Consider the following 18,779-nt stretch of genomic DNA (forward strand, 5'->3'; position numbering starts at 1 on the left):
GGTTGCATTTATATTAAACTCCTAGTTCATTAAAAGAAAGGAAAAAAAAAAAAAAAAAAAAAAAAGGCAGGGGCAGGGCCATTAAGGCTTGCAAGATCTAACACTGAGCCTCCTAAAGAAAACTGCAGGGCAAGGGAGATAGCACAGCGGCATATGCGCCTGCCTGGCAAATGCGAGGACCTGAGTTTGATCTCTAGTACTGCATGCTGTGCTGGCCCCAGAACCCCAGGTGTGCTGCGCTAGCCCCAAAACAGCATGGTGGCACACATCTATAATCCCAGCACTGGGGAGGCTGAGACAGGAGGATCACCATGAGTCCAAGTTGTGTAGCAACACCCTGTACCAAATATATGAATGAATGAATGAATGAATGAATGAAAAAAGAAAAGAAAAATGCAAAAGTAAATTTTCACACTCTGTTCAATCCCCAGTACTACATGCTGCACTGGCCCCAGCCCTAGGCACACTGAGTAGGCCACCAAGACCAAGCATGGTGGCACACGCCTGTAATCCCAGCACTGGGGAGGCTGAAAACAGGCATATCACTATGAGTCCAAGCTGCATAGTGAGACCCTTTACTAAATAAATTTAAAAAAAAAGAAAAAGAAAAATTTGTGCTCCAGACAATGGTATCTTAGATTCAACACCAAAAGTACAAGCAACAAAATAAATACATATGATTGAGAATTTTGTGCTTCTAAGGATCTTATCAAGAAAGCACACTGACAACCCAGAGCACTATACGTACCAGGAACCACTGAAGTGCACACTGCTATGAGCACACAGCGAAACACACGAGCTATATCTCGACAGACACACACTAAGCATCACCAAATTCTGACTCTTATCCAGGGCCATACATTGCTCCAGCACCCAAGGATGCTTAAACCTATGAGAGCGCTGAACCAAGCCCGACCCTGCCCACCTTCCCCATGCCCACCACACCACCACCAGCAACTGCAGAAGGCTACTAGCGGTCCACTAAAACACAGGACAGCAAATGGCTTAGGAAGCTCCAGCTATTCGACAGCAAGACTTGACACCCGGAGTGAGGCTGTTGGGCATCTCATGACCAGCAGTGCAGACACAGCAGGGCTACCTCCTCTCCCAAGCAACAGAGGATGGATGTGCTCTGAGAGCAGGACTCTTGGGGATCAGAAGCACAGCACACACCTTGGCAAAGAGCCATTTCCATGTTGGGTGCATGGTCTTGGAGTTTTACAGAAAGATCCTTGGGAGGAGGCCTTAAAGACAGGAACTGCTGACCTGCAGGCCCAGCACCCCAGGGCCTACCTTGGTGGCTGTGGAGATCGGGGCTTTGGCTTGTCTTTGTCCTTCTCCCGCTCCTTGTCCCTGTCTCGGTCTCGATGCTGTCTGTCTTTCTCATCGCGCTTGGCTCTCTCTCTCTCCCACTCTTCTTTCCTGCGCTGTCGCTCCTTGTCCCGCTCACGCTCTCGCTCCCGTTCACGTTCCCTCTGCCGCCGCTCGCGCTCTCGGTCCCGCTCCCGCTCCCGCTCTCGTTCACGCTGTCTGTTCTCACGCTCTCGTTCCCTCTCCCGTTCCTTTATTAAAAGACCAAACACACAGTGCTACAGAGAAGCTGTGCTGCCTGTGCTGTGGGAGCACAGAGTGGGAAGATGGGGCCGGAATGCTCCTGAGGTCACTGTTCACAATCTCCCCCAACCTGTGCTAAAAAAGAGCTGGGAGCTACTTAGAGTACAGTCACCCCAGTCACCATGCTCGGAACTCTGTACTGACATTCCGTAAGTACCATACTGTTGCTCACCCCCACACACCCAGGAGACATGGCTCTTCTGCATCAGCAGGCAGCATTTGGAACAGAGTGGGCCCCCTGTAACACCACCCTCCAGCACTGCTGTCCTCATGCCTTCCCACCCCTTGGACACAGCAGAAGATCTGGGGACAGGTAGGGCCAGGGTCCTTTAGGACTATAGGGTCATCTGCACGGTCACCACCTGATAGGCCAGGACCCAAACATGTGGCTCTGTCACCTGAGGCATAGCACCAACCCTGCTTGAGGGCTTCTCAGAGATCCTTTCCATGCCACCCTGAGAATGAGGACAAGCAGATCACAGTTGAGGGCACCTGGCTCAGTCAGACTGGCCTCCACTGGATGCTCTCAGCACAGGGCCAGAGAGGTAAGAGGGGACACTGTGCTAAGCAGCCCCGAGGGGACCTCAAGGAGTGACAGGCTTAGGAGGGCGAGGCAGCTCTGAACACTGGGGTCAGCACCTCATGTGCAATCCGAGATTACAAAGCCAGGGCACAAGCAGAGCTTTCCAGAAAGCCTCCATTCAGAGCATCACATTTAAGCTGGCGATTTGATTTGAGCTTGTCCTCCATGAACAATGTAGGCTTGATTGTAGTACTTTGGGTCAACCAGTTCACCGTACAAATAGAAAAAGCGCACATAAATCCCTGTTTGAGGCAATATGAGCCAGGTGCAGGAGACTGAGATAGGAGAATCACAGGTTCAAGGCCACCCTGGGTAACTAGTGAGACCCTGTCTCAAAACAGAAAGGGGAGTGGTTTTCAGCTTCCCATGAGGAGTCATACTTACTCGGTAATTATGATACGGCTCTGCATCCGTATATTGCACCCTGAAATTCTCATACTGTCCACCTCGCCAAAACCGTTCTATTTCGTAGTCATAGTAAGGATCCGCATAAGGCTCAAGTCTGAAAAAGTAGCCAGTAAGAAGAGACTGATCACTTACATGTCACTTTACTAGAATAAAATGCTACACAAAATGTAAGCAAACAGAACCCAACACATTAGGAAAATAATACCCTATGACCAGGCAGGAGATGTTCCAGAAATGTAAGGCCTGGTCAGCTTTGGGGATCTAATCACACGCTGCCTACACTAGCAGACCTGAGAAGCCACAGGTGATAGAAATGTCTCTGATAAACATTAAATACCCACTCTGGGGTAAAGGCTCAAGAATTTAATAATATGAGCTGGTGAGACAGCTCAGTGGTCTAAGGCACCTACTTAGGCAAGCTTATGCAAGTGCAGGGACTGTGGTTCAATCCCCTGCACCACACGCCACTCGAGCCCTGCCCCTACGGCAGGCTGAGCTGGCCAAAGTCCAGGTGCAGTGGAGCAGGCCCATAATCCCAGTACTGGAGAGTCTGAAAGCAGGAGGATCACAAGTTCAATCTGCATAGTGAGACCTTGCAACAACCAAATACATTTAAAAAAAAAAAGAAAAAAAGAATTTAACAGCAAAGAATGTACATTTTCTGGCCGGGGAGATGGCACGTAGAATAAGCGCTTGCCTGGCAAGCACAAGGGCCTGAGTTCAATCCCTGGTTCCGCAAAAAAAAAAAAAAAAAAAAAAAAAAAGCATGTACATTTTCTTACATAAGAACATAAGCACTTTTTAAAACTATAGCAATCAGGAGGCCAAGAGAGTGTGGCACTGTTTCTGAGTTCAAGGTTAGCCTGAACTACAGAGATCCTGTCTCAGAAACAAAGCCTACAGCTTCTCTCTTAATGGGACATAGGAGTGTGGCTCCCTGGGGATTGGGACAAGGCAGGATATCTCCAAGGACCACGAAAAGGAGATGAGAAATGCCTGGTAGGTATGGGAAAGCAAGCTATCCAGGTTTGCCAGATACGTGATCTGACACCTGAAAACCTAGAAACTTGATAAAGTCACTTTACATAAATAAGCAAGAGCTTGGTAAGGCAAGAGGACAAAATCTAAAACTGGAGTCTCACATGTCTACATAATGATGAGTAAGAGACGGTCATCTGCTCCCAAGCACAGAGAAAACGTTCAGAAGTAAACGTAATCGGCAGAAACACACAGTCCACTCCCGAGCCACAAAGAACATGTCACTAAGTCAGGTCCCCCACACCGACCCCCAAGCTTGAGAGAGAGCAGCAAAGAGCCTGACCACAGGGTAGACAAGCTGGCACCACCCACAAGTGGACAGACACACGACCAGCCAGAAAGTCCTGCAAGAGAAGATGGCTCTCAAATACTGCAACCACCCACGTCCTCACGGCACACACAGAAATACACAGTCGATGGAGGAAAGCATGAGGCCCAGAGACACAAGGGCCTCTCATGGGCTAGGGGGCTTGTCACTGAACAGTGAGGATATCAGCCAGCCTCCCTGCCAGAAGAGTCCCCTAGAGTTCCTGCCATGACAGGCGCTCTCAGTGAGCCTGTGAAAGGCTGTGAGCTCCTTCTCTGCCCCTTCCCCAGGAGGAACTGCACACACTAGGGGGCACCTGGAGGGTAGCTGGCTGAGCTATGGGAACTCTCCCAGCAGGATCAGAGTGATGTGTCCATTCCAAACAGCCAGCACCACTCGGTCTGACCTGTAGATGTCCATGTGATGCTCCTTAAACCTAACAGTCACACCTGTGGGTGAGTGGTATGCAGCACGTTACACACCCACACATGGAGGACAAGCATCCTAAGTAGGCTTCTTCTTGGGCTGGACATAGCCAGGGCCCATGTACAGCCAACCAAGGCTTGTAGGTGCATGGTCCACATGGGAGGACAGTACCAGCAAACTTCTGGAAAGCTGATTAAATAAAATGGAAAGGGCTTCCTGTAACATGGCCACGGACTGTGCACATGGCCATTTGCTGCCTGCACTTGCTTCAGGGACAGTGCATGAGGCCACTGAGCCTCTGGTGCATGTTGGGGATAGAAACACACACACCAGGGATAGCAGGCACATGGCTTCCTGCAAACGGAGACCACCTTTGCTCATGGGTTCCCCAGGCCCAGAACTCTGGGTAGGGCACATGGAATGCATCTACCTGTCTATGGAGTAGAGGCCCAAGGTCCTGTCCCAAAAAGGCAGCACAGCAATCATATAACTCAACAACTTCACTTCAAGAGGATAAAACTGAAGCCCAGAAATGCAACACCTGAGCTAGCCAAATGGAGAAGAGACTCACCTGGCACAGTCCTGTCCCTACCAGCAGCATACCAGTGCAACAGTCTCTCACTAGGGGATGCCACATGGGTGGTACCTCCAGCTGCCTGGCCCTGTCCACACTTTCTTCTGCCTCTGTGCCCAGAAGACAGGTCTCTCTGCCCCACCCCTGGCGTTCTACTGCAGCAGCAGGCTGTAGTCTTCATCTCAGAGCCTGACTGAAGGACCCAGATCAGCTGGACTGAGAACCTCATTCCCATGTGCAACAGGCCAGACCACACAGCAGGGATAGTGACATCTCTGTGTACTGAGGACCACAAGCACATGAAGCCACACAGCCTGGGTATTGCACTACCTCCACTCTGGCACATTTTCCAAGTCCCTGTCCCAGCTGAGCCAAATGGTTAGGGTATCAAGGACCCACTCTCTGGCTCCAAAACCCCTTCTGCCCCATTTGAAATAAGCATGCACATGCATAGTGCTCTATGCCTTCAAAGTGCTCCACATACTCTGCCTCCTGCAGTTTCTCAAACAATATGGTAAAGGTTTAAAAAATTTACCACAGTAAAAGACACCCTGCCATGAATTCCCCTCAAAATCCCCTCACTTTACACATACACATTCCACTGTCCTTGCCACTTTGTGAAGCGGTGTTAGAGTCCTCCTTCCTGAGGGTCTGTAGAAGGTGGGATCAAAAAATGCAGTGACTGCTGCTGAGTGCTATCCAGTGAAAAGGTGGCCTTGTAAAAACATGACACTGTGTCCTCATTCATTTTATTCACTGGATATGGCACCATGTGACTTCTCGCTCCTCCAATTCAAAGTGATCATGAAAGGAAAATGTTTTGAATCCATTCAGGACATCAAGGTAGCCACTACTGCACAACTGAAAACATGAAAGAGGATATCCAGAGCTGCTGCAGAAAGTGGCAAGAATGATGGGATAAATGTTCCAGGTGAGGAGGATTAATGGCAATGCATTTTACACTGTAGTAAGTTAAAAAAATTTTGCACATTCACTGTGCTTTTCAATCACACCTCAAGCACAAGATCCCACAGTGACCTCACAGACAGCCATGCTAGATGTGGCCCTGATGCCGACACTTTCTGTGATTTGATGTTGTGTATGTGCAGAATGTAATTAAAAGCTGCAAGTCTGATCTGTGGGGCCATGCCTTAGACAGTATATGGTGAGTACTGAACCCTACAAACATGGCTTCTCTTTGACATCTATGATGAGGTTTGGTTTATAAATCAGGCATAGGAGATTAAAGAGATTAACCACTAATAGTAAGGCACAACAATTATAAGTGTTCTATAATTAGTTACCCAGACCATTTGAAATGTTTATTTCTGGAATTTCCCATTTAGTATTTCAGAGTGCAGGTAAGCTGACCTACAGAAGGCAAAGCCCCAGGTGAGAAGACTGATCTAGATGCCCTGGTGAGCCGCACCTCTCCATCCTCTGTGCTGTTATCTGCCCCAACTCCACAAATGTCACACAGGCAGCGGACAACCAGGGTTGAAGCACATGCATGCCAATGCCTCCCTTTCAGACAGACATCATAGAACATAACTTCCTGATGACACCCTACATGTACAGTGTCACTCTAGAGAATAAGCCCTAGGCTGGCGTAGGCTCTAGAGGATGGCAGCTCTACCCCGGCCCTGTCCCCTTCCTCATGCCCCCCAGTGATGTAAGACCTGCTGAGGGCAGCAGTGCCCAGGGGCAGCTCCTGTGCAGTCACACAACTCCTTAATACCATGACTTCTAAAGACCAGAAGGACCAGGAAGGAGCAAGAAAAGAGTGTGGTGGGGCCACGGAACTGCTGTGCTCTGCATCAATTACAAACCCAGGCTCCTGGCCCTTGACATCACAAGGGGCGGAAGACAGATGGAAACCTGGGGCTCGAGGCCTCAGGGACAGTTGGGAGACCATAGGGGTACAGGCAATACATGGCTCAACAGAGTGGACACCCTGCACAGGAGCAAGACTCAGAGATGGGACAGAAAATGGGGTGAGCATTAGCTTGGGGCACTTCTGCCTCCAGCAAGGGTGGGTGGCATAGCCCCCATGGTGCCCTGTGACCGAGGGGCACCTGGTTTTCTTTCACAAAGAAGAAAGAGCAGAGCACTCCTTACGCTGTATCTCTGGCATCTCTTGGGACCCGAGAATTCCAATCCCGGAAAACTTCATTTTCTTTGTCAAACTCCCGCTCATCTTCACCAATGGTCACCGTGAATCTTTTCTCTTCAAAATCAGGCTCCTGTTCTTTACGAATGGTGGCTTTTTTTAAAACCTACCATGGGAGGAAGAATAATGTTAACATGGGTCAGAGCTTAGGGGAATGTGGGCAGCCCAAGGAGTGTCAGATCACCAGTGTTGAGGGGCACAGGACCCTAGTAACTTTAAGGGCTCAAAGGCAGTGTCTGCCTATGAGCAGCACTGTGCCCACCATATGCAGTTAAGCATAAAGTCACCCCACCGATGGCCCTGGAGGGGTGGCCTTGTGGGTGAGGTCCAGCACATAGCTGACATCTTAGGTAGGTGGAAAAAGGGCTACCTGCATCTCACTGAAGAGGACAACTCAGCATGGAGAGCCGCACCGGGCCCCCGAGTAGGCACAGGCACTCTGCAAGGAGAGCAGGTGCTGGGCCTCAACAATGGGGACCAGGACTGTGGCCCCTGGGCCTGCCCAACCTACTGGGGTTTGCTGTGCCCTGGTCTCCTTGTAGACAGTCAAACACCGTATCCTGCTCCTTAACTTTTTAAAAAAGTTTTATTTATTTTTTAATTATTTTTTCCATAATTTTATTGAGAAATAAATAGCAATAAGACTGTTTCAAATCGAATTGGCAGGACAGTTCCAATAATTAACACACCGCATACTGTCTTCCTAGGGGTTATTTGTTGTACAAGATGCAGACATGATATCCTATTTACAAATACTATTAGAATAAATCCCTCTATTCATTAAGAGAATATAACTACATATCTATCCTAACCATTTTGAATACACATACAAAATGGTCATTCATCTATGTCCCCTTTTTTTGTTTAGTTCCATCATTTAAATATTATAGGTGTGTGAACTCAGCAAAATATTCCAAAATAGTCCATTAGTTCATAATAGTATTGGGTCTTCCACTTTACTGGCAATGTCAGAAATTGTTGACCTGAGTCTCCTACAGCTCAACATAACAACATGACTTTATTTCTTGTACTTTGTTTTTATAGTTTTCTGCTGGATGGTTAAGACCAAGATAAAGCAAGACCTATGTAACAAGAATTGTAGCTTTTGGATCTGATAATATTCCTTAGCTCTTAAAGAAAACTCAGAAATCTTCCTGGTGCTTCCCCTGAACTTTCCCTCAGGTTCTGGGGAACCATTACCTCCTTTGCATGCCGGAGTCCACGTTCCCAAGCACTCTCTGTTGGGGGCTCGGGAGGGGGGGGAGGCAAAATTTCATCAACTACTGGTCCACCCTATGAGACAACAAGAAGGGAAAGTTGAGAAAGCAAGTAACATTGTAAAACCTATAAAGAAACAGAGGAGCCAAAGTACCAAGTGAAACATAAGTCAGGCCCAAGGTAATGCTCCCCTGCCCCTGCTGTGCAGTGCCCAGGCATGCTGGGGCTGCCTCTGCATGGTGCAGCAGGCACACTGTTGCCTTAGGCTGGGACCACAGTGTCTGGTGTTTGGCACGCGTACGGTGAGGGACAGGTGTTCACGCACCCACGGGTTGGCAGGCATCAGGGGGTGAGGTCCGAGTGGTGGGGCACCGTTGGGCGGGAAGGGCTCAGCTTTGGTGATGAGGGAGTAGTTCCCCTTGTCGTTCACTCCAGGGTGTATGAACCTACAATTCATTCCCCAGGTACAGTTCCCTGTGGAAACAAAGGCAGGTCAGCATGGGCGGAAGCCTATGGCTGCAATGGCCGCAGTGCAGCCAAAAGCCAGCCAATTCTCCTGCCGGTCACTGGCTGGGGAGGGGTGTGGGCCAAGCCTGGAGGTCCCAACATGGACAGTACTTGTGAGCACACTGGAGGAGGCAGGCTGCAGGCAAGTACCCTCTAGAAGAGGGCTCTGATGTTCCAAAGTCACTGTAAAGGTGGAGTCTTAAGATGGACTCTCAGTAGCTAAGGTTCTACCTCTGTGCACTCCACAACACTTCCCAAAATACTCTCTGGGTCTGTGCTGAACGCGTGGAGACTTTCTCATTGTTTTCTTTTTTTTTTTTGGCAGAACCGGGGATTGAACTCAGACCCTTGTGCTTGCTAGGGAAGCGCTTATTCCACTGAACCATCTCCCCAGCCCCTCTCATCATTTTCTAATTGATATAGCAAATAATTTTTTATAAAATAGTTACATTGTCAGACTGCCTACATTACCTAGAGATGTCTTAATTAGGAGTATACGGAAGGTGTATGTACACAGACTCTATGCAAAGCCCGTACCAATTTATAATAAGGACTTGAGCAGCCATGGCTTCTCATGTCCTCCAGATGTCCCAGTGTACAAAAACCCATGCCTACAGATGCCAGGGAGGGCTGCACAGATTGCTTTTCAAGCATGGATATAAACAGCACGTTCTGAGCATGGCACAGGCTGGGTTCCAAGCACAGTGACACTATACTGGGCACCCCACAGGTGTGGACTGGCACTGTACACTGCAATCTTGCAAACCCCAATACTAAAGGAAAAACTGAAGGGAAACACTAAAGATTACCAGTATTCTACAGGTCTGTCCCAAAGTGATCTGAACCACAGTCACCCCCGCGACACTATCAAGAGAGAGGCTGCACTAGAGGAACAGGATGTGTGAGAGGTATGAGAGGAAGCTGAGGGGCAGGCACAAGGCATCCCTACAGGGCCATAGGACACAAGGTGACAGAGCTCAGCTGCCCTGGGTGCTAAGCCAGGTTCCTGCTGAGGTACAGAAGAAGGCAGCTTAAGGAAGGCCAGCCAGCCACCACTGGACTAGCACCCTACCACCCCACTGAGAGGTGAATCTTCCTGCGTGTAGAAAGCTTGAAAAGATGAACACTGAAATGTCAGGGCTAGAAAAAGAAAACCTTTCATCTGCTTGCTCTGTCGGCACTATTACTTTCTTAATTTACAAAATCTGTTAAAAAAGAAAAAGGAAAGGGGGCGTGGAAAGAAATAAAACTGAAGATATTTTAGGGCGGTCTGGTCTCCTCCTTCCTGGCAGGTTTCCCACATGTATGAGCCAGACTCCTGGTGACTGTGACCTCAAGCCTGCGCCTGGGTATGGGAAGGGCAGTGGCCAGGAAGGTCAGGCCATGAACCAGCGGGACAGGTAAGCTCCTTCATTGCTGAAACTGCTAGGTGCCATTTTTGGTATATGAGGTTTCAAAAGCAAGAAATGTTCTTTTTCATAAATGGATGCTAGGTACCTCAGCCCCTCTTATTAATCTTTTTACCTACGCAAACACTTCTTTTACATACGTGAAAGAAGTCATAATGAAACTAATGCTTGAATACATGTGAATAAAAAGCACCCACACCATCAAGTCCCCTCCACCCCCACAACCTGAGTTTCCAGAGCTCTCGTAGAAACACCTAGCAATGTTTAGGGGCTTGTTCACTCAATTGCTGAACACATACTTCTACATTTTTTTCCTGGGCATATTACATACTCTGTGAATCTTATTTATTTATTTATTTTCACTAAACAAAGTATCTACCAGAAAGGAACCAGTATGCTCGACTGCAACTGTATCAGTGAAATACTGGAGAAACCCACCATGGGGCCTTCCTTGGTAGAAACCAAGGAAACAAAGATACAGGAAGAGAAAGCTACTCTCTTGCCAAGCAGCTGCTGGCCACAGCCCAGATGTCCAACCAGGGACCCCATGTCAGACATCTGTGTCATCCACAGGTGTCTTGCGCAAGCTCGAGTGGTGGGCCCAGAAGCGACCAGCTGTGTGGGTTCTGGTTTGTGGACAGCGTTTGGAAGCATCCTGGAGAACAACTCAGATGAGTTTACCATGCAGGTTTCTACCCCAAGCCCTTGTTCTTTGCTAGAACTGCAAACCAAGACATGCTGACATGTGGCCTTTATTCCCTCCTGCTGGTATAAACAGACCCACTCACTTTTATCAGTCTTTTTACCATTAGTTAATAATAAAAAATAAAAAACCCCTGCCCCATGGGACAGTCATACATGCACCTCCAGGGGTTCCAGCTGCCTGGCAGTGCAACAGACGAATTACAGCCCTACTATGAATATATTAAGCCTATGGTGGTGAACCTATGGCACAGGCGCATAGCTGGCTATTTGTTATCACTGAAAGCTGTACAAGACTCACCATTACTATGTTAAATACTGCTTGGTTTCTTTACCTGGTAGTCTGAACAACTTGGAACAGGTAATAGTCACAGACTGTAAAGGCAAAACAAAGATTAAAGTGCTTCACTCACTTAACACTTTATGAAAAGAAGAGATAAGGATCTAATAATGAAATCTGTAGGGCAAACCTAAGAAATCTAGGACTCTACTTGACAAGCTACAAATGCCTGGGCTCACAGAGGACAGAGACAGAAGGAAAGAACTCATGGTATCTATCCACAGGGACTGTGAGACTCTGCTTAAGAAACACTCTCTTAGGCTGGGTGTAGTGGCACACACTTGTAATCCCAGCACATGGGAGGTTGAGGCAGGAAAACTGTGACAAATTCAAGGCCAGACTGGGCTACACAATGAGTTTAAGGCCAGGTTGGACTATACAATGAGACCCAGTCTCAAAAAGGAGAAAGAAAAAAAAGACAGACAGACAGACAGACAGACATTCCAGAACTGGATTGTGCTGACAGTGGTGCAACTTGGCAAAATTACTAAACCCACAAAATGAGTGAATTTTATGGCATACAAATTGTAGCACCATAAAACTGTTTACTTAAAAAAAAAAAGTTTGCGCTGAACGTAGTGGCCCACACCTATGATCCTAGCTATACAGGATGCTTGATCAGGTGCAGACTAAGTGCCTGCTTAGGCAAGCACAGGGACTGGGGTTTGTTCCCTGGCACCACAAGCCATGCTGGCCCCACACCCTAGGTACACAAGATTAGGCAGGGTGGCACATGCCTGTAATCCCAGTGCTGGGGAGGCTGAAAATAGGAGGATCGCTACGAGTCGAATCTGCATAGTGAAACCCTGTAGCAAATACATTTAAAAAAAAAAAAGGCACTTGTAGTTCAGTGATACAGTACTCACTCAACATGTGTGAGCTCCTGGTTCAATCCCTAGTACAGATGAGAAAGGAAAACAAAACAAAAACCCTGTACTCAAGCATATATGACGTCATTAAACTACTATTCTTACTGATTTATAAACATGAAGCAAAACCGGCATTTTTACATGGAGTGCAAGCTGGCGAATACCTTAGTACTAGCAAAGCCTTATATTACCGAGAACAGTTTAACCTGAGGAGTCCCGTGAAAGGCTCTCCAGAATGCCCAAGGTCCACATATCCCATTGTTTTAAAAAGAGAAGAGATTCTAAAATGAGCAAAAGATGTCTTCCTAAGACAGACATGTGAGTAGGAACACGCACATAAGAACGCTGCCTATCATCACTAAACACTGGGAAAACGCTGCTATAAAAGAAAGAACACTGCTGGCGAGGATGGAGACCGTGAATCCCTGTGCATGGCTGACAGGAATATAAAACGGAGTGGCCACTGTGAAAAGGCTGGTAGTTCAAACACTTAAAAATAGGATTTGGGGTTAGAGCACAAGAATGTACTAGGCCCTGGGTTTGACCCCAAGCACTGGGAAAAAAGAATGTCCCTGTGATGTGCAGTTCCATTCCCAGGTTGCTAACCAAAAAATTTAAAGTAGGATCTGGAAGACAGTTTTGTAGCCCCACACGCACAACAGTCAAGGCAGAGGCAATCTAGGCATACACTGGGAGGGAAGAAAACAAAACACAGTCTAGCCTCATGCCAGAGTATCAATCTGCCTTGAGAAGGAGACCCTGGTCTACGGCCATACCACCCTGAACGCGCCCGATCTCGTCTGATCTCGGAAGCTAAGCAGGGTCGGGCCTGGTTAGTACTTGGATGGGAGAAGGAGACCCTGACACATGCCACCGCGGAACACGGATGAATCCTGAGGGTTACACTACACAGCAAAAGACAGTAACAAAAGGATACACACTGTGATTCCACCGGGGTGAGGTCCCTAACGTAGGCACATAGATAGGGATGGGGATGGAAGGTGCTGGTCTGGGGCAGACGGAATAGGAATTAGGGTTTCCTGGTCTGCAGTTTCAGTTTTACAAGCTGAAAACATGCTGTGTGTGCATGTGATGATGGTTATACATTATCTCTATTAAGTAACAGTGAACCATATACTCAAAAGTGGCTAGGATGGTAAATTTTGTGTTATGTGTATTTCATTACAATTTTTTTTTTTTTTTTTTTGCTGTTTAGTACAGGGACTACAGGGTCTCACTAAAGAGAATGGACTTGTAGTGATCCTCCTGTTTTCAGCCTCCCAAGTGCTGGGATTATAGGTGCACACCACCATGCCCAGTCTCAGATACCAGCTCAACATGCCCTGGGGGTGAGCCGGCCCTGCACATCTGGGGATCCAACCCAGGTCCCTGCATCTGCCTTAGTAGGTGCTTTAATCCACTGTACAATCTGGTCGGCCCTCACCACAATTTTTAAAAATGCAACAGAAACAAGGGGCTGTGGCCTATGGGATGAGTTGGTGGCCCTTCACAGAGGGATATGTTGGAGATACACAGCAGGACACAGCATAAAGAAAGCACTATCTCTTCCTCTGAGGCTGGAACCTTGAGTTGGGATTCACTATAGACACAGGAAGGATAAAAGCACGCCATAAACACAGTGCGGCTCTCCAAAACATGCATAAGTCATGTTTGTAGCAGTTTGTTGCTCATGGTCATAAACATTAATGTATTCACTGTAGATTAATCTGCAGGTCACAATGGTCATGAATATACAGCTGACAAAATTTTTTTTTTTTTTGGCTGGCTCAGAATACCTTTTTTGTACTTTTTAGGGAACCGTCTACAGGGTGTTCAGGGTCTCACTACTAGATCAGACTCCCAGTGATCTGCCTGTTTACAGCCTCCCAAGACCCTGGATTATAGGCATGTGTCACCACGCCCAGTCTCAGTTGCCATCTCAGTGTACCCCGGGGGACGGGGCTGGCACAGCAAGCCCGGGGATAGAACCCCCTGCACCTGCTTGTAGGCGCTTTAATCCACTGAGCTATTTGGCTGGCCCTCAGGCTGCCTTAAGGGTGGGTCTGGTATGGCACGTGGAACTGGGGATTGTACTAAGGTCCTCTGTGCCTGTGCCTGACTGGGTTTGCTCAAGCAGGCACTTAAACAACTGAGCTAACAGGCAAGACCCCACAGCTGACAAAATTTTTAAAAACACTTTCCAAACTAAGACTTAATTCACAAACCATAAAACATCCCTGTTGTTTGAAGTATACATTTCAGTAGTCTTTAGTACACTTACCAAACTGTATAACCATCACCGCTGTGTAGTTCTAGGACATTTTAGTACCCTAAAGAGAAAACCTGGTGCTTGCTCACTGCCAGCTCCCACTCTTAGCTGACAGTGACCGGTCTGCTTCCTGTGCCTGTGGAGTCACCTGTTGCAGGCACTTCCTATACATGGACTCACATGACATGGGCCTACAGAACTGGCTTCCATCACCCCACAAGTCCCCAAGGCTCCTCTATGCTGCTCCATGTGTCAGGGCTCTCCCTTAAGGCCAAGAAGGGTTTCCTTGGGTGACTGGGCATTCTGCTCAGCCACTCAGGAGATCTAGACACTGGGCTGTTCCTTTCCCTTGGCCACTGTGAAGCATGCTCCCATGAACTCCAATGTGCAATGTTTTCTCTGGATCATGTTTTTAATCCCTCTGGGACAGATGCCTACAGGTCAAATTGCTGGGCCAGTGACAACTCTATCCTATACCTTTTGAGGAACAGCCAGACCACATCCAAAGAAAGTGGCCACACTATGGCACATCCCTCGGCAGCAGGCGGGGATTCCTGGATGTCCATGTCCTGGCCAACCCAGCAACTTCCCTTTGGTTTTAAAGTGACTTCTCTTGTTACTGAAGAGTTGGTAAACTGATTCATCTCAATTTAGCACCAAGTTTATATACTGCAGGTAAGCAAAAACATCTATATCCAGATAAATTTCTCATAACCAAAAAGAGCAGATATTTTAGAAAACTAAAAGAATTAAACAGGCCGGCCTGATAGCTCAGGGGACTAAAGCACCTGCTTAGGCACAGCACAGCAGCTAGGGTTTGATCCCTGGCATGCCGTGCCGGCCCCATCTCCAGGACACACTGAGACAACGATGGTGACTGGGTGTGGTCGCCCACACCTGTAATCCCAGCACTTGGGAAGCTGAAAACAGGACAATCATTAAGAGTCTAATCTACATAGTGAGACCCTGTAGACCCTGTCCTAAACACAGAGGGGAAAAAAAAAAGAGAAGTAAACATTTCCTTTTGTAGTATATCACATTATAGAATGAACAGAATAGGGAAGAAAGGTGGGTATACACAAAAGACTCTCTGAAACAAGAACAGTTAAGCTGCAAAACATCCCACCAGCCCTTACACTGCAGAAAACTCTTTATAGCCTTGTTCAAGGAGACCCAAGCTCAGATGGTCTAATCTGGGGGACACCAGTCTTCCACCTTGCCCGCCTGGTGCAACATCCTTGGTGGGAGGCAGGACTCCTCTTGTCCTCATGTACTCAGGTGTCCCCAAAAGATTTAGTCTGCACTGTTAGTCATGGTTTCACTTTATCTGTTTTGTGCTTCTGGAGTTAAGTTTTGAGAACCAGTTCACCATCGTGAGGGCCAGAGCCTTCATACAGGGATTCCTGCTGCAGAGCCACACACCAGGCCCCATCAGATAAGCACACTGCTGCCTGAGACCAGAGCACTGCACATGCAATCTGTGAGCAGTGTTGGTCCAAACTGACTGCATAGACACCTACATGCATATGCACCGTTTTTCATCATTTTAATGTACAAATCCGAGAGAGCCATGAGGCCATTTAGTCTCACTCCACTACGAGAAAGAGGTCTTTTCCTTCCATTTAAACTTTTTGAAAAGCCAGAGCTTTGAAGATCTAAGACACCACACACACTGCTGTACATTCTTAGATAGCCATGGATCATCACGCAACCATCTCTATGGCACATGACTAAGTTGGCTCTGGGTCCACAGTCCAAGAAGGCCCCCCCGTCCCCCCAACAGGGCCCACACATGTGCACGTGACTCAGATAAACCACATGCATGCAACCCTGAAGAGCCTCTTGGCTTGAGGGATAGCACTGATCTCAGGCCATGCCGCAGAGCCTGACTCTGGTGGGAAAATGGAACTCCACCGCCCCCCGTGGAAACTCTTGCCCGTCCCTCCCAACCAAGGAGGAAGGTCCACCTCAGCTCTCTGCCCGCCAGGCCCCCTCCTTCTGGTGTCCCACACATGCTCTGGATCCAGGAGAAAGAAGTCTGGCCTCCAGAGCAGAGGGCCTTTAAGGTACTAAAGAGAGTGAACACAGGATATTTTGTACCTTTAACCTGGTCTCTGAGTGGTATGGAATTTGGTATTGGTGGAAGAGGAGTGGATAATGGTGTCACAACATCTGGAAAAGAAGTACAGGAAGCTCTTGTGAACTTTAGACTGCACAAGCAGGCTGGCCACTGAGCAAAGTCATCTAAGGGCAAGAGAAAACATCTTCCCTGTCCAAGGAAAATGCTCAACTACAAGAAATATGCCCAGATTACAGCTGTATATCAAAGAAACTCTTCCCGACCAGAAATTCTCATGTCATTTCCAAATCTCTCAAGACTTTACAAAACAAAACAGAAGCCATAACATCACCTTGCCAAAGGGTTGCACATCACATGTTAAAGTGTCCATTCAGTTTTCTAAGCAAGTTTTAGCAGCTGCCCCTGCTGTATCTCCTCACTCGCACTGTCCCTCTGCAGCAGGCAGCTCGTGCCTTTGGAGCCCTCCCTCGCCACTGTCCAGTCCCTCCAGTGAAGGATGGGCCGACACGTCCTGCAGAAAGTGGCCACCTCTCAGAGTGCCCAACATTAATGCTGGTGTCGGAGCATTTGGCTTTGTAACTCAGAGAAATAGTTGCTGTTGTCTCAGTCAGGCTACGCCATGGTTGGTGGGCCTAGAAGCCCAGGCACATGGTCGGCCAGGCAGGCTCCACCCCTGATGGTCCTACAGGGAGGCCAGGGTGAACACAGGCCTCTCCTGGCTGCCAGCAATGCCACCTCTGGCTGCCTGCCCTAGCTGCTGTCCAGGCCCCACAGACAGTTACCTTTCATGAAGAATCGGCAGGTGGGACGAGGCCTCACCTTCCGGTCACTGGGGTCCTTCACTTCACCTTCTTCTAAGTCGTCATCCTGAAACAGAGAATACCATCATACTAAGGTGGATCGGTCTGTCTCTCGCTGCCCCCACCATGCCCAGGAGCACAGGAGCTGGGTGAGGGGGAGCTACAGCATTCTGCATGCAGAGTCCTGTCAGCGGTCCCAGTCTTGAATACCCACCTACACCTATGAGCCAAGGGCTCCAGGGACAAATATTATAGAAACACTCTGGGGACACAGAGCCCTACATAGTAGGGCTTTATACTCTTAGCAGACAACTTTGGGCAGAAAATGCACTTGCTTTTTATTTTTATTTTTTTAAAATTTTATTTATTTGTGTGTGTGTGTGTGTGTGTGGCCATCTCAGCCCACCAGGGGGCGGGCTGGCTGGCATGTGGTGCTGGGGATTGAACCGCGGTCAGTGTGCTTTGTTGAGCTTGTTCTAAGTAGGTGCCTTAGACCACTGAGCCATCTCACCAGCCCCTGCACCTGCTTTTTAATATTTTGTATATTTAAATAAAATCTAAAAAGAAAGAAATAAAACTTATAGAACAAAATAATTTATGGTCCTTAAACACTAACCTTCTTCAATTTAAGTCTTTGGAGAACCTACTGTGGTAGCACACAACACTGAGAAAGTGAGACTGGAGGACAGCATGTTCAAGCTCAGTTTGGGCTACAATACCCTGTCTCAAAATATAAAAATAAAAAGCAGCGGGAAATATAGCTCCTCAGTTCATAAACCTTGGGTTCAGTCCTTTGTAATGTACAAAAAAGTCCTGTGAGAAAAGTTAGGTAGCCTGCAACACCACCTTGCAACTCACTCAGTCTAGTATCCTTAACCTTACTGACCAATCCAGGGGGACCCAGGAGCTCAACAAAGACCAAAACCTGGGCCTCACTCCCAGGGTCCTAACCTAGCACTGAGACTTGACCCAAGCTCTAGAGGTATGTGCCCACCAACCTGCAGCTGAAACACCCACTTGTGCCTCTCGGCTGTGCCCTTCCTCGGACATCTCAACCCACATCAGCATCCAATGCCCTCCTGACAGCCTGGCACTAGAGGAAGAACAGAACAAACATGTCCCCTAAGCTTCCTAGAAGACTACCCAAATGGCAGAAACCAGGACACCAAGTCCAAGCCCTACACAGACCCATAGAAGGGGGCCGGGTGTGGAAGGGGAGGCCCAGCAGCAGCAGAGGCCAGGCTGTACTGTAACTGCTTCTCTGTGTAGCTCTCTCTCTTGCACAGGGGCCATTCATGGAGAGCTCAGTTTGCATGGACACACTGGTCACTATCAGCAGGTGCTGGGTGCAGCTGGCCCACATCATGTGCAAAACCATCCCAACCACTCTGCAAGACAATGCCCAACAGTCATCTATACCAGAAGGACACCGGCAGCCCACAGGCAATTCAAGTCCAGAGGTGCA

General features: G+C 48.1%; 1 protein-coding gene across 3 annotated transcripts in view; it reads right to left on the minus strand.

The window, feature by feature from the left end:
* Positions 1-18,779, minus strand: part of Zc3h18 (zinc finger CCCH-type containing 18) — a 51,563-nt gene that overhangs the window by 21,248 nt on the left and 11,536 nt on the right. For 2 of the 3 annotated variants that reach the window (XM_023705170.1, XM_004645001.3), the window contains exons 3-9: positions 17,297-17,381; positions 16,535-16,606; positions 8,664-8,812; positions 8,321-8,413; positions 7,069-7,226; positions 2,582-2,699; positions 1,294-1,562 (exon numbers count right to left, since the gene is read on the minus strand). In XM_023705170.1, coding sequence (XP_023560938.1) covers positions 1,294-1,562; positions 2,582-2,699; positions 7,069-7,226; positions 8,321-8,413; positions 8,664-8,812; positions 16,535-16,606; positions 17,297-17,381 — 944 coding nt within the window. The remainder of the gene's footprint in view (positions 1-1,293; positions 1,563-2,581; positions 2,700-7,068; positions 7,227-8,320; positions 8,414-8,663; positions 8,813-16,534; positions 16,607-17,296; positions 17,382-18,779) is intronic. The other variant, XM_004645002.3, reaches the window with a different exon arrangement.

This window comes from Octodon degus, unplaced genomic scaffold, assembly GCF_000260255.1.
Source record: "Octodon degus isolate 3935 unplaced genomic scaffold, OctDeg1.0 scaffold00215, whole genome shotgun sequence".
NCBI lineage: Eukaryota > Metazoa > Chordata > Mammalia > Rodentia > Octodontidae > Octodon > Octodon degus.